The following is a 21341-nucleotide window of genomic DNA, read 5'->3' as shown; positions in this document are numbered from 1 at the left end:
TTCAGACAGCACAATGGCAAGTGCAGTGACTGAATTGACAAGTGAGCATTACAACGAATTACACGGCCATTTCCTGCATGTCGGGGAGGAATTTCCACATTGATGTTTGAATCGAAAGACTGTTATAGCTAGAAAGAGCACATACCTGACGTTTGACCAGGGCCATCCAGTTTGGGTTCACATTTCGGGAGGGTGCAATCTGGTGACAGAAGGAGAGACCAACGAGAAAGAGAGTGACTGTTAAAAACAAAAATAAAGAAAGGCAAAGAGCGGTGAAAGGTTCCGTCCCCGCGCTGCTGTGTAAAGCCCTTGTCTCAGCCTTCACTGTAACTGTGTGTTAGAATTCAAAGCCTTCGTGATTACAGAGTGCAGATGAGAGAGATCAGACCACGAGCAGCACTTTGATCAGAGTATCTGGATAGTCCCCGAGATTAAACAGCATTATTAGACATGTTGTGGGCCTGTGGAAACACACGCAAACAAACAGACACACACACACACACACACACACACACACACACACACACACACACACACACACACACACACACACACACACACACACACACACACACACACACACACACACACACACACACACACACACACACACACACACACACACACACACACACAATTCACACACCGTGCGCAGATACCACTGAATGACTTTCAGCACACCGGCTGATAAGGGAGTGAATTATTTAAAGTTATTCAGTAGATCTGTATCTTGAACGCCAGGGGAATCATATCCTGCAGGTTGAACCGTTAAAGACTATGCAGAAGAAGGAGTCGGTCTTATTCAGTCCATGTCATTCTAAGTTCATTAAGTTGGAGTCGAGGCTTTGTCTGAATCCCATTGTTGCTCTTGTCTTGATGATGTGGCGTCAGGTTCGGTTTCCCGTATTGTTTCTTTATTACGAAAGATCTTCCAATCCTGATATTCATATTACTATAAGACATCCTGCAAAGTCTGGTTCCGAACTTATTTTCAACCTTTGAAAAAAGGAGCCAGAGAAAATGTTCTTTTTAAACCACAGACGGGGGGAGCCTTTAAGAAAAGAGCTAAAACGCTTCATTTTGGCCGGCAGGAATGCCATGCCAATGATAGCAAATTCATTTTCAAACTTGCCCGAAACCTGCATCCAGAATAACCCATTTCATTAAATCACAAATTGAGCCGTACGAAGCTCTCGATTTTTAACCGAATGCATTTAGTGGCAGTGACAGCATGTCTGCTGAGAGTCTAATACACTGCACTGACTTGTCTTTCTTTCTGGGTCACTCGTCGTCAGTAGGACAGTGCTGCGGCACGAGACCGCGAGTGGTGAGTGACACAGCTGAGGCAGGGAGGGGGAGTGAGGGAAAGATTAGCTCTCTGTCCTGGCCTCTCGTAGCCTCCCATTCTGAAAAGACCAGCCTGGCATATGCTGGTGCCTTGCAGGGATTAGCCTAATCACTTACATGTATATGTTGTATGTTTCATTTCAAACAGAACAGCATGCAGGTATATAATCATCTGAAGAATGATCACTTCATGTAGGTGTTTAGTCTGTCATGAGGTGTGTACTAGTACCTATAGCCTATTACTGTATATATTCTTTGTCCCATGACCTAGAATGGATTAACCCATTAAGACCTGAGGCAGATTGTACAAATGTCTTCTAAACAGTTTTCTGAAAAACGTATGTGACTATATCAGTGGTTCTCTTTTTCATGTCATGGACCCCCAAATGTATATGTATTTGGCCGTGGACCCGCTTTAAAATATATATATATATATTCAAAGATTTGCACACATTTTCACGATAAAAAAAAAAGCAGATCTACAAGCTCATAGCGCGGCATGAAGCTTGTACATCATTTTTTACTTATTATTTTCCTGAATAGTTTAGCACCAGCATAATGCTGTCCAATATGGATTACAAAGGCAGCCTGCTTCTCTCTCTCTCTCTCTCTCCAAATTGTGGGGGGTAATACATAATTATTCAGTTTATGGTCAGCTAACCATCCTTAACAGAAAACTCTATTCATCATTACACCACATTGAACATGTCATCTCTCCAAGTGAACATTGGTAGGTAGAGAACAAACATTTCTACAATCCAAATAGTAAGACACATTTAACCTCAAAATCTGCTGAAAACCTCAGCGAAAAGAAACACAGTAAAAATCACATAAGTTTGGCAAATAATTGATTCTTTCAGGCTGCTGTGATTTTGAGCTGTCAACATCAGAGCCAAATAGAGAAAAAGCTTTTCTGAGGTGAGTATATACAGTATATGATGTGTGAATGCTGCATCAGCAAAATACCTGTCTAGAGCTTAAAGCCCCAAAATGCTAAATTGTTCTAAAATCAGTTATTTTCCAAAAAAGGATATACCACAGTGTGTCAACGTGTAAATTACGCTTAAGCCAGAGTCCAGCCTTGGCCTGGCGCTACTCACATGACTGAGGTCACACATGTTGGCGTCTTCAAAGGGAGGGATGTAGTGTGTGTGTGTGTGTGTGTGTGTGTGTGTGTGTGTGTGTGTGTGTGTGTGTGTGTGTGTGTGTGTGTGTGTGTGTGTGTGTGTGTGTGTGTGTGTGTGTGTGTGTGTGTGTGTGTGTGTGTGTGTGTGTGTGTGTGTGTGTGTGTGTGTGTGTGTGTGTGCGTGCGCGCGTGTGTGTGTGTCTAGAGTTCCTGTTTGACAGACTGAGCACAGCTGTTGACAGGAGACAGGACAAATGTAGAGCAGCATACAGACACACACACACCCACACCCACACCCACACACACACACACACACACACACACACACACACACACACACACACACACACACACACACAGACACACACACACACACACACACACACACACACACACACACACACACACACGCATGCAAAAACAACACGCTACAGAAACACAAATAGCTGCATTTCACCAAAACTGTGTCACCGTCTCATATTATCTTTTTTTCTTTCATATTGGCCAACATACTGTATGAGTTTGGTGTCATCAAAGGCAAACCCACAACAAGCCTTTCTTAATGTTGGTAGAGTAATGCATGTGCTCCATATGTTCCCTAAACAAAGATTGAGAGAGAATTCAAACACTAAAGCACCTCAGTGCTACAAACCACATATAAGACCCCTATATTATTATCACACATGTGCCTTTATTTGCCCTGGGAGAGGGCGGTGATAAAAGTACACAGAGGGTGATAACTAAGCACACGCACACGCTGGTCAGCTGCCATATAACCCCTCCCCAGGCTAAATCCGTACCTCTATGTCTAATACGGCAGATGATCAATCAGTTTTAAAACGTTTTTTTTTCTAAACATTTGCTAAAATAGCTATTTTAGCTATTTGTCATACCATACGACAAAATATATAGGGCTTAAGTGGTAAAGGAAAGGAACTCATGTCCAACCTATAGATGAAACTCAGCAAACCCACCAAACAGTTACTGTGGATGGTTTGGTTAGATCCACGGCTGAGGAGGAGGCAATGGAGTTTGTCTGGGTGCAATCTGGGAACCCAAAGCCAAATGAGAAGGAAAAACAGCGCCCTCTGCTGTTTGTACTATCTCACTTGGCTCTGGGACAATGACGACGTAGCACCCGTGCGCAAGGAAACCGGGGTTTTGGTCTGCCTTCAGCGCATCACTTCCGGTTTTGCGACTATGTTTTCATTCCCACTAACAATATTTCTACACGGAACACTAACACCACTTCTCCCAGAGAACATGGATCGTTTTGGTTATAAGCCCACTTGTTTCTATGATGAAAGAGTAAGTTAAAATGTGAATATCTTTCCGTGGTTTTGTCTGCTCCGCGGACGCTATTGTTAAATTAGTTTTGGTTTGTTTCGAGGGGGAAGGATTGACGGACACGTGAATCCCGCCCACTACATTTGATTGGGTAAAGCGTGGCCTGCTTCCTGATCTGAAGGCACGCCCACTTGTAGCCCAGTGCGTACACGTTATGACGAACCTTCACGACAGATTCCAACGCAGAGCAGAATCTGTTCTTGAGAGATTAATCTGGGTGTAAAGATAACACAGAGCAGAAAACACGGCCGCTGACAACTCACAGAATGGCAGCGAAATGGCATGTTTTCATTTTCAGCCTACTCCGCAGGGAAATCACAGAGAGAGACTCTGCCGTTTTGTGCACCAGGGCACAGAGGGCAGTTCCTTGTAGACATTAATGTAAATCTATTCATTCAATTAAAGTGTTGATCAAATGCTACTTTCTCGTTGTCTTTGTGATTAAATAAAGCTATGGGTACGTCGTTAGCAACAAATTAGTGCCTGCATTCCTCGTTACCCCTCGATGACAGTCCACCATGCGGCAGACCAACTGATCCAAAGAGAAGCATAAAGAGAGACAGACAGACAGGCCTAGGACGTTCTTATGCAACCTCAAAGAGGTGTGTGTGTGTGTGTGCGTGTGCGTGTGCGTGTGCGTGTGCGTGCGTGTGCGTGTGCGTGTGCGTGCGTGTGTGTGTGTGTGTGTTGGAGCCCCTGGGGGCCATGGCTGCATGTGTCTGTGACTGCTGTTCCGAATAGCTAGTCTTTAAAGGAATACAGAGCATCCTGGGAGGCCTACGGCTTAAGGTACTAGATCCAGATGTGTGGGCCGTGTTTTAAGTAGTAGGGAGAGGGGAGAGAGGGGAGAACGAGAGGAGAACAGCGTGAGACACTGGTTCCCGGTGTTTATTGAGAGATTAGGATTTCCTAACTTGCGAACTCTGTTTAGCTCTAATAACTTATTTGAACCGTTTCTGTTTAATGTCATGAATGTGAGAGGGGATGACAAGCAGACGAGCATACCTCAGCTCCGCTCATGTTTTTAGTTCTACTTTTTTTTGCAGGGAAAAGAGTGGGAGGAGGTGATGAAAAAGGGAGAGAGTGGGCGTGTGCGGTGGAGTGATAGGGGATTCTCTTTATCAGATTTGAAGGAGGCACGCGGACCAGCCCACAACCTATTTTTATGACCCGCAATCGTTCCATCCATCCATCCCTCCTTCCTTCCATCCCCCTCTACTGTGCTTCCATGGCCCAGGGCGACGAGGGTGGGAGGTTGGTGATTTATACCTTTGTGTGTGTGTGTGTGTGTGTGTGTGTGTGTGTGTGTGTGTGTGTGTGTGTGTGTGTGGGGGTGTGTTTGTTTAGGCAACTTTTGGGGACATTTTTCAGAATACACACCAGTTGATTGGGGACCACTTGAAAATCGGGGACGAAATTTACCGTCCCCAAAGGGAAATCCTTATATTTAATTGTAATCATATTCCCCATGCTCCAAAAGGGCCTTAGCACTTAAAATTACAATTGTCCCCAAATGTCCTTATTTTTAAGGTTTTTGTGTATGTTTTGTGTATAACCCCGCCCCCAAACCACCTCAGGAGTGTGTGCTCTACATTGCCCCTAGTGAAAGTGTGAAAAGTTGCAATCATAAAATGTATTTCTGTTGACTTCCTGTGTCCCGGTTGCCAGGCAGAAATTAGCTAGCAGAAAACCTAACAAATACAAAACTAAGACGGTAACAGAAAACACAAAAATAAAACAAACTAAACAAAATCCCTCTTTTTGCGCTTTTAAAAAATACATTGAAGTGCTTCATTTAAAATTAATTAATGTTAATGGCCAGCCATCTCTTTAATGCAAATTTCACAATAATTTGTGAAAGGAACTGGTCAATTTGAGGCTGGAAGGTAAATCTTTCCACTGAACTGCTGCCGAGTATATGAAAGATGTTTTTCCCAGATTGTTGTCAAATTTGTAGGGCTTAAAATCAGTAGGTGAAATGCCTGTGAGTATCACTAACCTTGTTAAAGTAATCACAGAAATACTTGGGTGCTACCTTACTTCTAATCCTGTGAACTAAGTACATTTTTAATTGGGATACTCTCTCCTCCACTCTAAAGGGCCAGTCCCACTGAGCACTATAACTATAACTATAAAAAGTATAGTTTTAAATTTTGTTTTTTAAGTCAAGTGGATGGCAGTGTTCACACCAACTTTAAAAAAAAATACAATGGTGAACAATATAGTTATAGTTATCTTTATAGTTATAGTGCTCAGTGGGAATGGCCCTTAAAGGGATATTTCACTTTCAAAAAAACTTTGGGTCATTTTATCGTCTACTCAGGCTTTTGTAAGCCCCCCAGACCGTTTTTAAGTTGCTTGATTTAGTATTTAGATATTTGATAATCATTTTATCAGACACGCCCCCTTCCTATACAAACCCATTATAACTTCAAACTCCATTTTTAACCTGTTAGATTCATCAAAAACACTCGTCCTTGGTTCTGCTGACTCACTCTGCTAAGCCTCTTACAACAAAAAAAATGAAAAAATGTGCACACATGCAGCTGCGTTTGTTAGGCAACTTTTGGGGACATTTTTCAAAATACATTACACTTGCTGAGCTAATAGTATGTTGCTCTTTGGATGCTTGTTCTTCCTTTGTATAAATAACATTATCAGCTAGACTCATTACTTAAACTACTGTTCATTAGCCTAAAATAGGGACAGTTTGACATGGATGTGGATTGTGGTTAAAATACAACTTTGGGTAACATGAGGCCTACTCATTGATGACAAGAGGGCGATCTCTCCCCCAAATACAAGTTCCATGTAGTCACATACAGTATGTGTCAACTTTTCTGGGATTGTATATGAATCTTCTGCCCAAACTTGAAACATGGCTTAGCCAACAGAGGGAATGTACAAACAATCAAATTCAATCACTCAAAATTAAGTTATGAATCAATGTACTATCACAGTACTTTCACATAATCTGGTCATATTAACAAAATAAACATTCATCAAGAGCATTAACTGTATTAAGCCTATATGCGTTTTCAATCAAATATCATAAATTATAGCAGTGATATGTGTTCCAGCATTAGCAGCAAACACATAAGTAACAGCATCATACATAAGCAACAGCAGTAGAATTAAGCAAAGACATAATACACACTAAAAGAAACACTTATCGCACCAGTGGCATTCCCCTCGATGGCTTGATAAGGTCCAGTCTTCCCAGCTTCAATCTTTGATTCCATCCATCCATCCATCCATCCATCCATCTTCAAGAATCCTCTCAGCATCCAACACTGCTGCTTTTCACTCTGAACAAACATTTTCCACTTCAGTGTCTCTCCTTCTAATCAGTGATTGACACCAGCTGCTGACTGGTGTAAAAATGTAGACCTGTCCACTTAAAGCCCAATCGGGGACATTTTAGTGGGGGAGGGGTGGAAGCGTAGTTGTATTCACCCAGCCTGTGGTGGACATCAATCATCCACCATGAAAATGTTCAAATGAGCATTTTGAAAGCAAGACTGTCTCTCTCAGTCTTGCTTTCAAAATAAAAGTGTCTTTCTTATTTAGGCTTTTGACAGCACAGTATGTCATTTGTAAGGTAAAAGGTAAAGGTAAAAACATGTAGATTGTGACATTCCAACCATTAACATAATGTATGATATTAGCTAATAATAAATCACCAAATACTAGAAACAGCAATACATTCATTAAGTAAATTTAGAACCTCACACAGAATATAACCTGGAGATGAGCATGCATTATGTGCAGCATCAGTTGGAGGCTCTGGTGTTTTTTCCCCCTCTGTCTATAGACCTGGTAGTGAACAGTATTCATACTCTTGGCCTTCTTCATCCCAAACAGTGTAACTCTGTACCTGTATATTTTAGATCACTGTGAGTGGCATTAGGTTCCCCATGCACTGTATTCAGACCAGGCATGCCACTTCCCAGGAGTACTCTCAGGGCAGATACCTTGCCCTTTCCACAGGCGTAGGATACAGCACATCCTGACAGGGCATGCATCCCCAGGAGACCCTGGCATTTCTCGCCCAATGCCCTGACAGTGGCATTTATGTTCAGGATGGTGCCATCCCATTGCACTGCAGAATGAACATTGGCCTTCCAAACCCAGCACACTAACAGGACAAATACATCTGTGTCATCACTTAAGATTTGTATGGTATGTGCCCCTGCTCCAGCAGCTTGCAGCACGTAGCTAATGAGGGTGATGTCAGCCTCCTCATGGTTTACGATGCAGTCCATGTTATTCACAACAGGATCTTATCAGCAGTGAGGTCATATGTGCAAAGAAGGCATGATAGCTGCATCTTGTTTGATGCGCTCTTCATCACAGCTCATCACTTTAATGGTCAAAGATGACAAATATCTCATCAGTTCCAACTGCAGTGTAGGCTTTGTTGAGGCGTGATTTAATGCTAGAGGCAATGTCCCCAATTGTACCTGCCACAGGCCAGACAATGTGGTAGAGCACCCTATCTCAGGCAACCATATTCATCGATCAGTGATGGTGGAACAGGGCTGAGCTCATGATCAAAGACATCTTTCAAATCTATGCCACACTGCTATGCCTACGACTAAGAGTCGAGCAAAGGACCTCCATGTCATAAACTGCCTTGCCAGTGACGGCTTTCTTCATCACCTCCATGGTACTCTCTTCTCAACAGTGTTATGGAAGCCTTCTGGAAGAGACGCTACAAAGTCATGGCTCTGCTGTTCACCAATCTGAAGAGCATTCTACGCTTCACAGAGTTTTGAGCCACCTGTCCATTCACAATGTTGTACAGGACTTTCTGATTATCTTTCAAGGGATGAGAGTGTTTCTGGAACTCCTCCATGATTTTAACACAATCCCATTGATCCAGCTCTCTGTGTCTCTCACCTTTCTCCTCATGTTTCCCACAACTCTGATTCTCCTTTCCTTCCACATGTGCATATTCCTCCTCTGGATTATCTGCCGTTTCCTGACTTGTGTACATTTCTTCCACTATCTGGGAAAGATGGGAACAAATAAGGAATTGATCCACACTGCAACTTGTTGTTCATTGGTTGAGAGGCCTTTCAAACCACCTTGTCCTTTCCCTTGTTTAATGTAAGTCTGCACACCAAACTGGTCAGCAGGTACAGCAGTTCCACCGTCAGAGTGGCGGCAGACATGAGCCCCAGCTAAAAGATCCTGCTTGGCCTCATGTGGAAGATTTTGCACCATCTTGAGGTACCAGGTGATGTACCATGCATACTTATGGTGCCCAGCAGCAAAGAAGTACAGGACCATCTGCTTGAGGCAGTGTTGCTGTAGGAGGAAGTATCCCCCTCTCTCTGCACAAAGTAAACGCAGTGCAATAAAGGTAGGACAAACCAGGCAGTCCACCCAGAGTCTACCAGTAGGGTGCTCACGTGCCATGTCCAGATATTCTGATATAGCACCATCAGTCTATGGTCCATCTTTCAGAAAATCTTGGAGGACGACGTATTGGAAAGAAGTATCCGATATGCACGAAGTGTATTTGTCCAGGATTTGCCATTGAGAATGTTGGCAGGTGCTCATAAAAACATTGTTTACGTATTACGCAACATTCAGGGTCGGCATTATGAGTTTATTTTTGAAATAATTCATATTGTGACACTTTTAAATGGACATTAGACATGGATCTAGATGAATGATTAATGATCATCTTCCTGAATTCACTACAAGCAAAAATATATTATATAATATTTCCTGGTTTTGGCCCAATTAGTACATATTGTATGCAAATTATGCAAATGAGAAAAGTTTGCGTAATTTAATTATGGCAAGAGATTCATTTATGGACATCAACACAGACTTCGAGTCCAAAATCACATTTCTAAATTGAGTGAAAGCAAAGAAATCCAGATTTGTTTTCCTTCCCCCCACTAAAGTGTCCCCAATCGGTCTTAAGTGGACAGGTCTACTTTTTTTGCCCCTCTCCCTGGAATACAAGCGTTTGTTTAGGCAACTTTTGGGGACATTTTTCAGAATACACACCAGTTGATTGGGGACCACTTGACAAGGCACATGGTTTGGGACTATACAGTTGGGGCGAGAATGTTGATCTTGTGGTCTTAACACCTAATGGTGCCATGAACAGTCGGTTTGAGTAGAATCCAGCAAATAAGATGTCTCTATACCAGCTCATCAGTGGTGGTCACACACGTGGGATAATACACCCTCTCATCTTATCAGCTAATAGTAGTAGAGCTCCCTGCCCTCTTTGACTACACACCGTACTTGTGTTTTAAAATCTGTTGCAGGACTCATGTGTTCTACCTGTTAATTTGCTTTTGCCTTTACAATAAAGCCCAGGACACATTTTCATGGTGGATGATTTATGTCCACCACAGGCTAGGTGAATACAACTACGCTTCCACCCCTCCCCCACTAAAATGTCCCCGATTGGGCTTTAAGTGGACAGGTCTACATTTTTACACCAGTCAGCAGCTGGTGTCAATCACTGATTAGACGGAGAGACACAGAGGTGGAAAATGTTTGTTCAGACTCAGAGTGAAAAGCAGCAGTGTTGGATGCTGAGAGGAGGCATACATTTTTGCCCTTACCCCACTAATCTCCGTAATACAATCACACGCTCTAAGCAACTTAGCAACACAGAACCTAAGCATGGAATTGAAGTCACATGGTTTGGAACTATACAATTGGGGTGGGAATGTTGATCTTGTGGTCTTTACACCTAATGGTGCCATGAACAGTAAATGCAATTTTACATGTAAATAATATTTTGGTACTTTGGGGATGGCAGGAGGGTTGCCCATGTTAGTTTTCAACGTATAGTGTTTCACACTGCCTTCTGCACCCTGTGAACCATTCAAGTGATACCAGGGCCAATCAGAGGCTAATTAGAGGCACCTGTTGGCTTGTCATCTGCTGACATGCCCTCAAATCAACCAGAATGGAAGAAAAAGGGACAGTCCTTGCTTTTTCAAAGGGGTTCTGTAGTCTGGTAGGAAGGGGGGGGGGGGTCCCATCAAGGTCAAGGTAAACTTTATTGTCCACAAGGGAAATTTGTCTTGGGCTTTCACCCCTGCTGCAGCCACACACAAGACATCAATGACAAAAGACATAGTAGAAATACATCCAGAGGGGGGACACAACATTACACAAGTGCACAAATAGTGATCAATCAAATCTCTCAGTCAGTGCTGTTTCAGAGCCTCGTTCAACATTTGAGTTGATGCTGGTACAAACGATTTTTTAAACCCAATATACTTCCACTTTGGTTCACTGTACCCTCTACCAGAAGGCAGAAGTTCAAACTTTCCATGTAAAACATTGTAGTTTACTACAGAGACTGTCCACGTGTATTCCAGGTTAGTGAGTTGTCAATAAAAATGCCCAAGTATTTATATGAAGAAACCTGTGAGATGGTCGAGTCATGAATGACCACGGGCCTGTGGTCACCAATGCTCATGGGGTCGAACACCATCTCCTGTGTCTTCCTAACGTCAAGAACAAGGTGGTTGTCATCACACCATTTTACAAACCTCTGTACCTCCAAAAAATAGTCAGCTAAATCTCTATCCTTATCCAGTAGGGATAAGATGGCAGTATCATCCGAGAATTTTATGATGTAATTATTCGGGTTCCCACTTCTACACTCATTTGTGTACAAAGTAAAAAGGACCGGTGAGCTAACGCAGCCCTGAGGTGCTCCAGTACTTAAGGTTCTGGGCTCTGACAAAGTACCATTCACACTGACCCTTTGAGTACGTTCAGTTAAAAAGGAATAATACCACCTGATGATAAGGGGATGGACATTATGGTCCCTCAACCTCTTAATTAAGAGATGTGACTGTATTGTATTAAATGCTGAGCTAAAATCTACAAGAAGAAGGCGTGCATAAGCTTTGTTATTTTAAGTGTTTCAAAAGAAATTAATCCAAGGCCAAAACTGTATCCTCTATACACCTGTTACTCCTGTAAGCAAACTGAAAAGTATCCAATGAACAACCAACCGCTGCCTTCAATAGACTGACAATGATTTTCTCAAAACACTTCATAATTACTGAAGTCAAAGCGACTGGGCGGTAGTCATTATTTTCCTTGCAGCAGGCCTTTTTGGGAACAGGGATTATAGTAGAATATTTCCAGATGGACGGAACCGTAAGTGAGTGCAGTGACTTTTGGTAGATGGGACACCAAGCCTCTGCAAGTTCCTGACTGCATGAATGCAGCAGCCGGCCACATATCACGTCTGGACCTGAGGCCTTGTACATGTATGTGCAAATATCTTCTGGACTTCATATTGATCCACAGTAATTCCCAGATCACTGTGTGAAATTGTTTGCAGATATCCAGCAGGCAGGAGACTGCAGGCAAAATTAAAACCTGACACTATATTTTCAATTGGGGATGGATGTGTGTATCAAGCACATCAAGGAATAATGAGACTCAGACTCAGACTTTCGAGAAATTGGTCTTCCATGATATCCAAACAACAATAAGCTCAGTAAGACAGTAACATGAAGATGTACCAGTTGTAACAGTTGTGCAGCCAAACTGTAAAGAATGGTGCATGTGTTTTTCCCAAACAAATGTCAACACGTCATTGGCAGTAAGTGAGTTAATGGGGCTGGAGGAAAATGTGCTGTTGTGGGGGTGCATGTTATACTGGTCTTGTAGTTTGCCTATTTGTGTCGACTGCTCGCTTATTTTGATATGTCCAGAATAGAAACGCTGGAGTTCATGTGGTTAATCTGAACATATCCCTTTATATAGTCCAGTTTGCACCATTATCAAGGCCCAGAAATTACCTTTTTGTCCACTATCCAGAGTGGCTAATACGTAGCTGTTGGTTTAATGTTCTGCATGTCTTCACAAGAGCTTGTACATCTGCGTTCAGTTAAAACAAATATATCCTACAATTAATAAAATGCATTGACCCCAAAATGTACTTCCTGTGTTTGTGATTTGAGAAAAGTAGACCCCACAATCTATCAGTTTGTGTATAACCTAATACCCCAAAGGTGGCTTACAGTAGTTTGTGTATAACCTAATACCCCAAAGGTGGCTTACAGCAGTTTGTGTATACTAGCCTAATACCCCAAAGGTGGCTTACAGTAGTTTGTGTATAGCCTAATACCCCAAAGGTGGCTTACAGTAGTTTGTGTATAGCCTAATACCCCAAAGGTGGCTTACAGTAGTTTGTGTATACTAGCCTAATACCCCAAAGGTGGCTTACAGTAGTTTGTGTATACTAGCCTAATACCCCAAAGGTGGCTTACAGTAGTGTGTGTATAGCCTCATACCCCAAAGGTGGCTTACAGTAGTTTGTGTATACTAGCCTAATACCCCAAAGGTGGCTTACAGTAGTTTGTGTATACTAGCCTAATACCCCAAAGGTGGCTTACAGTAGTTTGTGTATAGCCTAATACCCCAAAGGTGGCTTACAGTAGTTTGTGTATAGTCTAATACCCCAAAGGTGGCTTACACTAGTTTGTGTATACTAGCCTAATACCCCAAAGGTGGCTTACAGTAGTTTGTGTATACTAGCCTAATACCCCAAAGGTGGCTTATAGTAGTTTGTGTATAACCTAATACCCCAAAGGTGGCTTACAGTAGTTTGTGTATACTAGCCTAATACCCCAAAGGTGGGTTACAGTAGTTTGTGTATAGCCTAATACCCCAAAGGTGGCTTACAGTAGTTTGTGTATACTAGCCTAATACCCCAAAGGTGGCTTACAGTAGTTTGTGTATAGCATAATACCCCAAAGGTGGCTTACAATAGGGTGTGTATACTAGCCTAATACCCCAAAGGTGGCTTACAGTAGTTTGTGTATAGCCTAATACCCCAAAGGTGGCTTACAGTAGTTTGTGTATACTAGCCTAATACCCCAAAGGTGGCTTACAGTAGTTTGTGTATAGCCTAATACCCCAAAGGTGGCTTACAGTAGTTTGTGTATAGCCTAATACCCCAAAGGTGGCTTACAGTAGTTTGTGTATACTAGCCTAATACCCCAAAGGTGGCTTACAGTAGTTTGTGTATACTAGCCTAATACCCCAAAGGTGGCTTACAGTAGTTTGTGTATAACCTAATACCCCAAAGGTGGCTTACAGTAGTTTGTGTATACTAGCCTAATACCCCAAAGGTGGCTTACAGTAGTTTGTGTATAACCTAATACCCCAAAGGTGGCTTACAGCAGTTTGTGTATAGCCTAATACCCCAAAGGTGGCTTACAGCAGTTTGTGTATACTAGCCTAATACCCCAAAGGTGGCTTACAGTAGTTTGTGTATAGCCTAATACCCCAAAGGTGGCTTACAGTAGTTTGTGTATAGCCTAATACCCCAAAGGTGGCTTACAGTAGTTTGTGTATACTAGCCTAATACCCCAAAGGTGTCTTACAGTAGTTTGTGTATACTAGCCTAATACCCCAAAGGTGGCTTACAGTAGTTTGTGTATAGCCTAATACCCCAAAGGTGGCTTACAGTAGCTTGTGTATACTAGCCTAATACCCCAAAGGTGGCTTACAGTAGTTTGTGTATAGCCTAATACCCCAAAGGTGGCTTACAGTAGTTTGTGTATACTAGCCTAATACCCCAAAGGTGGCTTACAGTAGTTTGTGTATAGCCTAATACCCCAAAGGTGGCTTACAGTAGTTTGTGTATACTAGCCTAATACCCCAAAGGTGGCTTACAGTAGTTTGTGTATAACCTAATACCCCAAAGGTGGCTTACAGTAGTTTGTGTATACTAGCCTAATACCCCAAAGGTGGCTTACAGTAGTTTGTGTATACTAGCCTAATACCCCAAAGGTGGCTTACAGTAGTTTGTGTATAGCCTAATACCCCAAAGGTGGCTTACAGTAGTTTGTGTATACTAGCCTAATACCCCAAAGGTGGCTTACAGTAGTTTGTGTATAACCTAATACCCCAAAGGTGGCTTACAGTAGTTTGTGTATACTAGCCTAATACCCCAAAGGTGGCTTAAAGTAGTTTGTGTATAGCCTAATACCCCAAAGGTGGCTTACAGTAGTTTGTGTATACTAGCCTAATACCCCAAAGGTGGCTTACAGTAGTTTGTGTATACTAGCCTAATACCCCAAAGGTGGCTTACAGTAGTTTGTGTATACTAGCCTAATACCCCAAAGGTGGCTTACAGTAGTTTGTGTATACTAGCCTAATACCCCAAAGGTGGCTTACAGTAGTTTGTGTATAGTCTAATACCCCAAAGGTGGCTTACACTAGTTTGTGTATACTAGCCTAATACCCCAAAGGTGGCTTACAGTAGTTTGTGTATACTAGCCTAATACCCCAAAGGTGGCTTACAGTAGTTTGTGTATAGCCTAATACCCCAAAGGTGGCTTACAGTAGTTTGTGTATACTAGCCTAATACCCCAAAGGTGGCTTACAGTAGTTTGTGTATAGCCTAATACCCCAAAGGTGGCTTACAATAGTTTGTGTATACTAGCCTAATACCCCAAAGGTGGCTTACAGTAGTTTGTGTATAGCCTAATACCCCAAAGGTGGCTTACACTAGTTTGTGTATAGCCTAATACCTCAAAGGTGGCTTACAGTAGTTTGTGTATAGCCTAATACCCCAAAGCTGTTTCACAAAACTTGAACAACAGGACACGGATTAATAAAGCTTGGCCGTTATCCTGGTCCGGAGCAAGCTAACTTCACAGCTAAGTTTCCATGATAACTAAAGCGGGATTTCCTTCGTGAAACCGAGTCATGGCTGAGCCTGGCTTGTTTAAGCCAGGATATCTGCTAAATCCTAATCTACCCTTTGTGAAACAGGCCCTAGTTCTTTTTGAACAGTGACATGCTTGTGACATGGAAAGTGACAATACAGAGAAGGCATTGATTGATTGATTGATTGATTGATTGATTGAATACTTTATTAGCAGTTTGCAAACAAAAAGCTTAAACAGTTTAGAATACAAGGTCTGCTAAAAGGATCTACACAAAAAGCCAAGCTTGTTTCAATTGTGGTCCTTTGTACTCAATTCATAGAAACATTGATCAGATAAACAGCAACACTATGTGGAACAGCATGTAATAGTTATTTACAAAAATAAAATAAAGAAATTGAAGAGGACTATTTACAGTGAAACAGGTCGGGGGTGGGAGGCTATGTTTTTTTTTACAGGGGCCAGTTTCAATTTGCAACCTCCTGTAGGTGCTCTTTTAGGGCGGTTTTGAAGGAGAGTAGGGATTTATTCTCCTTTAGAGCCTTTGGTAGGGCATTCCACATTTTAGTGACATAGCATAACAGATGATATCACTGAAAAGTGCAGTATAGAGCAGCCAGGATATGTCCCCAGAACCCCAAAGGTGGCTTAAAGTAGGCTGTGTGTATAGACCAAAGCCCCAAAGGTGACTTCCTGTTGTGTGAAATAAGCCCCGCCCAAGTCCCGAAAAGTGGGTTAAATATGATTGTCCCCAATCTCAGGGTAAAAAATCATACTTTTAAAATAAAGCTTAAATCAAAAATATCAAGACATATTGGTAAAGTGGGCACCCTCTGAACACCAACAGTGGTCACAGCTTCTCTCTAACCCATTCAGAAAGGGTAGCCCCCGAAAGGGGGGTGTCCTGACATCCGTACCCAAAAGTAGTCTAAACAAACAGGGGTGTGTGTGTGTGTGTGTGTGGTACTGAAGCTGTCCCCCAGGCTACACTTACCATCCTACAGACACATTACCAGCCTATTGGAATTCCTGGTTATTGACCATCAGGCTACAAGTCAATATCCTTAGTATGTACTGTATGGTTGTGTGTCCATCTGTTCCCTTTCCAACCACACTGACTGACACAGCGTGGTCATTTTCACCAGCTGTTTATCACCTGACTATCAGTAGTAGGTCAAAAAATTCTTCACTGACATACGTTAGCAAGAAATATCCTCATATTATTTACTGTCCAGTTTTATAGTAGAAAAGGATCTCTGGGATGGAAAGATGCCTATTAATGTGGTCATTTCCACCAGTGGCCAAAGACAGTATTTAGTGACGCCCCAATCAGGATTTTGGGGACCGATCACTGGAAACCGAATTGTCTTTTTAAATTATTTATTTACTCACTGAGTAGAAAATACAATAATCTCATTATAGCTCAACTAAATGAAGCAGACATGAGTAAATTTACAAACAATTATACTGTATGTTGTAAGTCACTCAGAGCATTAGCTACTGTAGTATGCCTAAAATGTAAATTAGAGCATTTTGGGGATATTTCCAAATAATCAGTATTTTGGTGTAGTGTCTCTCACTCTATCTACCCAGAGTGTGTGAGAATGCCCAAAGGGTCAAGGGTCACTGGTGAGATTGATCAGTTCTTCTGTCAGTCAGTGAAAGAGGTAATTGCCTTCAATAAAGTCCTACCCTTGTGATTGTCTTCAGTAGATAGATACGGTAGATGATTTAGATACTGTACTATGTACAGTATGTTGTTTACTTGTAGATAGATCTTAAGTTTGTTGTATGATTATGGCTACTGGCTATCCTAGTTACTTGGTACCAATCTCTCTCTCTATGTGTGTGTGTGTGTGTGTGTGTGTGTGTGTGTGTGTGTGTGTGTGTGTGTGTGTGTGTGTGTGTGTGTGTGTGTGTGTGTGTGTGTGCGTGTGCGTGTGCGTGTGTGTGTGTGTGTGTGTGTGTGTGTGTGTGTGTGTGTGTGTGTGTGTGTGTAAGCAACTGTTTTCTGCTATGATTGTGCTATTATGTTGTGGTATAATTAAACAAACATTGCCATTACTATGGTCTATTGAAAAATAAAATTCAAGGTGGACTATCCACTTTCGTATACATATAAAAAGAGAAATAAAGAAAAACATTTTTTTAAATGAGGGCAAGAGCTGGCCTCCTGTGCTGTACATACGGGCACAGGCCATTTAACAGTGCGTGCAGTGCCAATCTGTGCTTATATTCTGTAACTCTGACCAACTGGCAATTAGGCCGTCCATGGATATAGCAGCAAGGTTTCGTCCTCATAGAGTAGGGTGCATTATGCAGGGTGCACTCCACCCAAGCCTCAGCTCTGTAATTTGAAGGGCTGTTTGTTGCTCCATCTATGTCATGTCCTCTCTCTCTCTCTCTCTCTCTCTCTCTCTCTCTCTCTCTCTCTCTCTCTCTCTCTCTCTCTCTCTCTCTCTCTCTCTGACTTCTTCTGCTATCCTGCTATCTTGCTATCCGACTCTCTCTCTCTCTCTCTCTGACTTCTTGTGCTATCTTGCTATCCGACTATCTTTAAAAAAAAAGTCTCTCCGATATCTTAGTTCATCTGTCTCTTGCTGTTCTTCACTCTTCCTTCGTTAATGTCTCATCTCCACGTTTCATCAACACTGCAACAACAATGGTATTATTGCCATACATCATAGGTGTCCTTACAGCATGTGCTGTTTCAGTCCTCTCCTCCTTCATGTGATTATGTAAGACCTGTGTTTCTGCTTGGGTAACTTAGATAATGTTAGGTCATAATGCTTGGGTAACTATTACCGTGTTAGACGATAATACAGCATCCTCCCCTCTCTGTGACTGTGCTTCCATTCCTGCCTACATGGGCACAGGGTACTGGGTTCACTTTGAGCTCAAAGACTCGCTGTGCTGTCAATACTAAAACTGCTGTGATGCAAGCTTCATTGATCAGAGTCAGGCCATTCAATATGATTACAATGTATATCTGTAACACACATTTTCTGACCCATTTCCATCATAGTAAAAAGAAAAAAATCACATTATTCATTTTGCATTCACTCTAAATGGATCTTGCACATTCATGCTAACACACACATGCAGCACAGCACTCGGTAACCATTCTATTCCTCTTAAGACAGAACCACAATATGAATGGGCACAGTCATTTAATAACATACATTCCTGCCCATCAGTTATTCTCCTGGTAGAAAAACACAATTATTTAACATTGCAGACTGCCAAAACACCCATAAACGTATATAGGAGCTCGAGGCGCCTGTCTGCGATATTGGAGACTGGACAGGAATAGAAGCCACTTTCACATAGTAAACACTAGATCTTTGTAGGAAACCAATGCCCGGCTAAGCCACGGGTGGTATGACTGATGACCAGTATCTTATGACCGATGCTCTTATGAATGAACTCTGGCTCTCCTATGCAGACAAGTTGTCTTCACTGTTATTTAATACTATATGCTGCCAAATGTACTCTTGCTTTTACATCAATCACGATTCACAGCACAGTTCTTTCTGGTAGGTAGCATTGCCCCACAAAATAGCACTGTATATACCTCGTAATGGGCCCTGTGACTGCATTAAAAGTTCAAGCTGTCCATGAATTGTTGTTTATGATGGGGTAGTTAAAATGTTATTTTTAGTCAAGACCCTGTTTCCATGTCCATGCCCATGTCTGATGTAAACATGTAATGCATTTAAAGATAGGCGATTAAAAGCAAATTCATTCATACGTGTATTCTATTCTAGGGGGAAATGTGATTATTACCTGACGATTTAGGTCATATGAAGCTAGTGGCTGTAGTGTGGTAAGCTATGAATAGAAGAAAACAGCAGTACTACTGCACCAGCTTATTACAGGATGCAGGAGTATAAAATACTGCTCGGAAATGTTTCATCTATTCACTTTCAGAGTCGTGCAAAGGCAGAAAGACTGCATAAAACTGTAACACCCCCCATGGTTACTTCCAGTTTTCAGAACACTTGGTGAAATAATCCACTGAAAATAATTCTGTCAAATAACTTCATTCATCTTTCCAATCATATTAGACTGACATGTGATGTGAAGGTGTCATGCATCCTTTGTTTTTATGATGTTCTGACAATCTGAATATTGTAGACTGAAGATGCCACTTGATGCTGAACCTGGTATTACCTATCGTACCTATTGTAATTAGTACAGCTTGAGACTATGATGTGAGGTTCAACCTATCTATGTATATGGTTGTGTGCCAACGGCAGAGAACTGCTCGGCCACTATCGTCTGTGTCTGATATACAGTATATCATATGAATTCATGCAATAAACTTCTAACTTAGAAATAGTCAAGAGTTGCCGACACAGTTTGCCTCAACTGATCCAGAATTCCCCAATAATTTACTGCCACTTTCCTCATGTCCCATTAACCCATTAAGGCCTGAGTCCGATTCTTAAAATGTTTTCTAAATCCTAACAGATTTTTGAAAAAAATATATAAAATATTTTTTTTCTACGATTTTTCAAAAATAGCAGATCTACAAGCTCATAGCGCGGCACTCGGTGCCGCGCTATGAGCTTGTATATCTGCTATTTTTGAATAGCCAAAGAAATCTAAAATGACACAGATTCCGTTCCCGATCTTAATGGGTTAAAGATTGGGTTAAAGATTCTCCCACTGTCGTGGTACCATGCTGTGTGTGGGCTCTCAGTAGCAGTCAGCAGGATACCATTGAGCTATGAGGCCTCACTCAGGAAAAGAGTGAGAAAGAAGTAAAACATGTTCAAACTTTGAATTATGTTGGAATGTGTTTCATTCCAGGCTTATTTCCCATATCCAAGTCTGAGAGTTGCCAGGAATGCTTACGAATGCATCTCAATTTCACGTGGTACGATTTCTGGATGATAATTTTCGGATCGGGCCTTTAAGCCCACAGCATGAGCAACCAGGGAGTGTGACTCAGTGGACGAACTGTGCTCCACAGCAACAGTGTGGGACGCAAAGATGGAGTGCCATCTGTTCACATCAGTGATCCTCCTGAGATTAATCAAGAAGAGAGGAGAGGCATTTTCAGGAGATAATTTGGACAGACTGCCTTGTGGGATTGTTACGGGTCCAAGTTTTGCATTAATCTGAAAGATGTTTTGCTAACTAGTGTGCTGTTCTTTTCTTTTCTATTTAGTGTCCTGAGGGGTGGAGCCTAATGACCTTGATCTCAGCTTAAACCACCCCTGCTGTAATCTTCAGTATACCCACCTGTGTGATTGAGCCTGGCTCTATTTAAAAGGCAGTTCAGTTAGTATACAAGTTACGATATCAGGTGTCCATTAATTCATCTTTCGGTTAACTAACAAGCTCCCCCATGACAGCCACCTCGTTACACAGTGATGCATCCAAAACCTCATCCAGCCAGGCAGCATTAAGTCAGTTAGTCAGTCAGTTCATTAGCTGGTCAGAATTTAGACAGAATGGCAATCTGTCAGCCAGCCACCCATCCTCACAGCCACCCAACCATCCAATCAGTCATTTGGAGTATTTTACCACAGGATTATTTTGGTCTCTGAACTTCAGTGATTATTAGAGCACTACAGTGCACCCACACACACACATAAATAAGCACGCACGCACGCACGCACGCACGCACGCACGCACGCACGCACGCACGCACGCACGCACGCACGCACGCACGCACGCACGCACGCACGCACGCACGCACGCACGCACGCACGCACACACACACACACACACACACACACACACACACACACACACACACACACACACACACACACACACACACACACACACACACTTAACGGTTTGGAAGCAACATAGCTGAG

At 42.2% G+C, this 21341-nt stretch overlaps 1 protein-coding gene across 2 annotated transcripts in view; it reads right to left on the bottom strand.

Moving 5' to 3' along the window:
• The window catches only part of triob (trio Rho guanine nucleotide exchange factor b), a 171119-nt gene that overhangs the window by 146541 nt on the left and 3237 nt on the right, over window positions 1-21341 (bottom strand). For both annotated transcript variants that reach the window (XM_080426596.1, XM_080426598.1), the window contains exon 2: window positions 146-199. In XM_080426596.1, the coding sequence (XP_080282722.1) occupies window positions 146-199 (54 nt within the window). The remainder of the gene's footprint in view (window positions 1-145; window positions 200-21341) is intronic.

The sequence above is a fragment of the Gymnoscopelus braueri genome (assembly GCF_963280865.1).
Source record: "Gymnoscopelus braueri genome assembly, chromosome: 4".
In the NCBI taxonomy this organism is placed as follows: Eukaryota; Metazoa; Chordata; class Actinopteri; order Myctophiformes; family Myctophidae; genus Gymnoscopelus; species Gymnoscopelus braueri.
The sequence above is the reverse complement of the archived record's forward strand: the minus strand, read 5'-3'. Positions and strand labels throughout refer to the sequence as shown.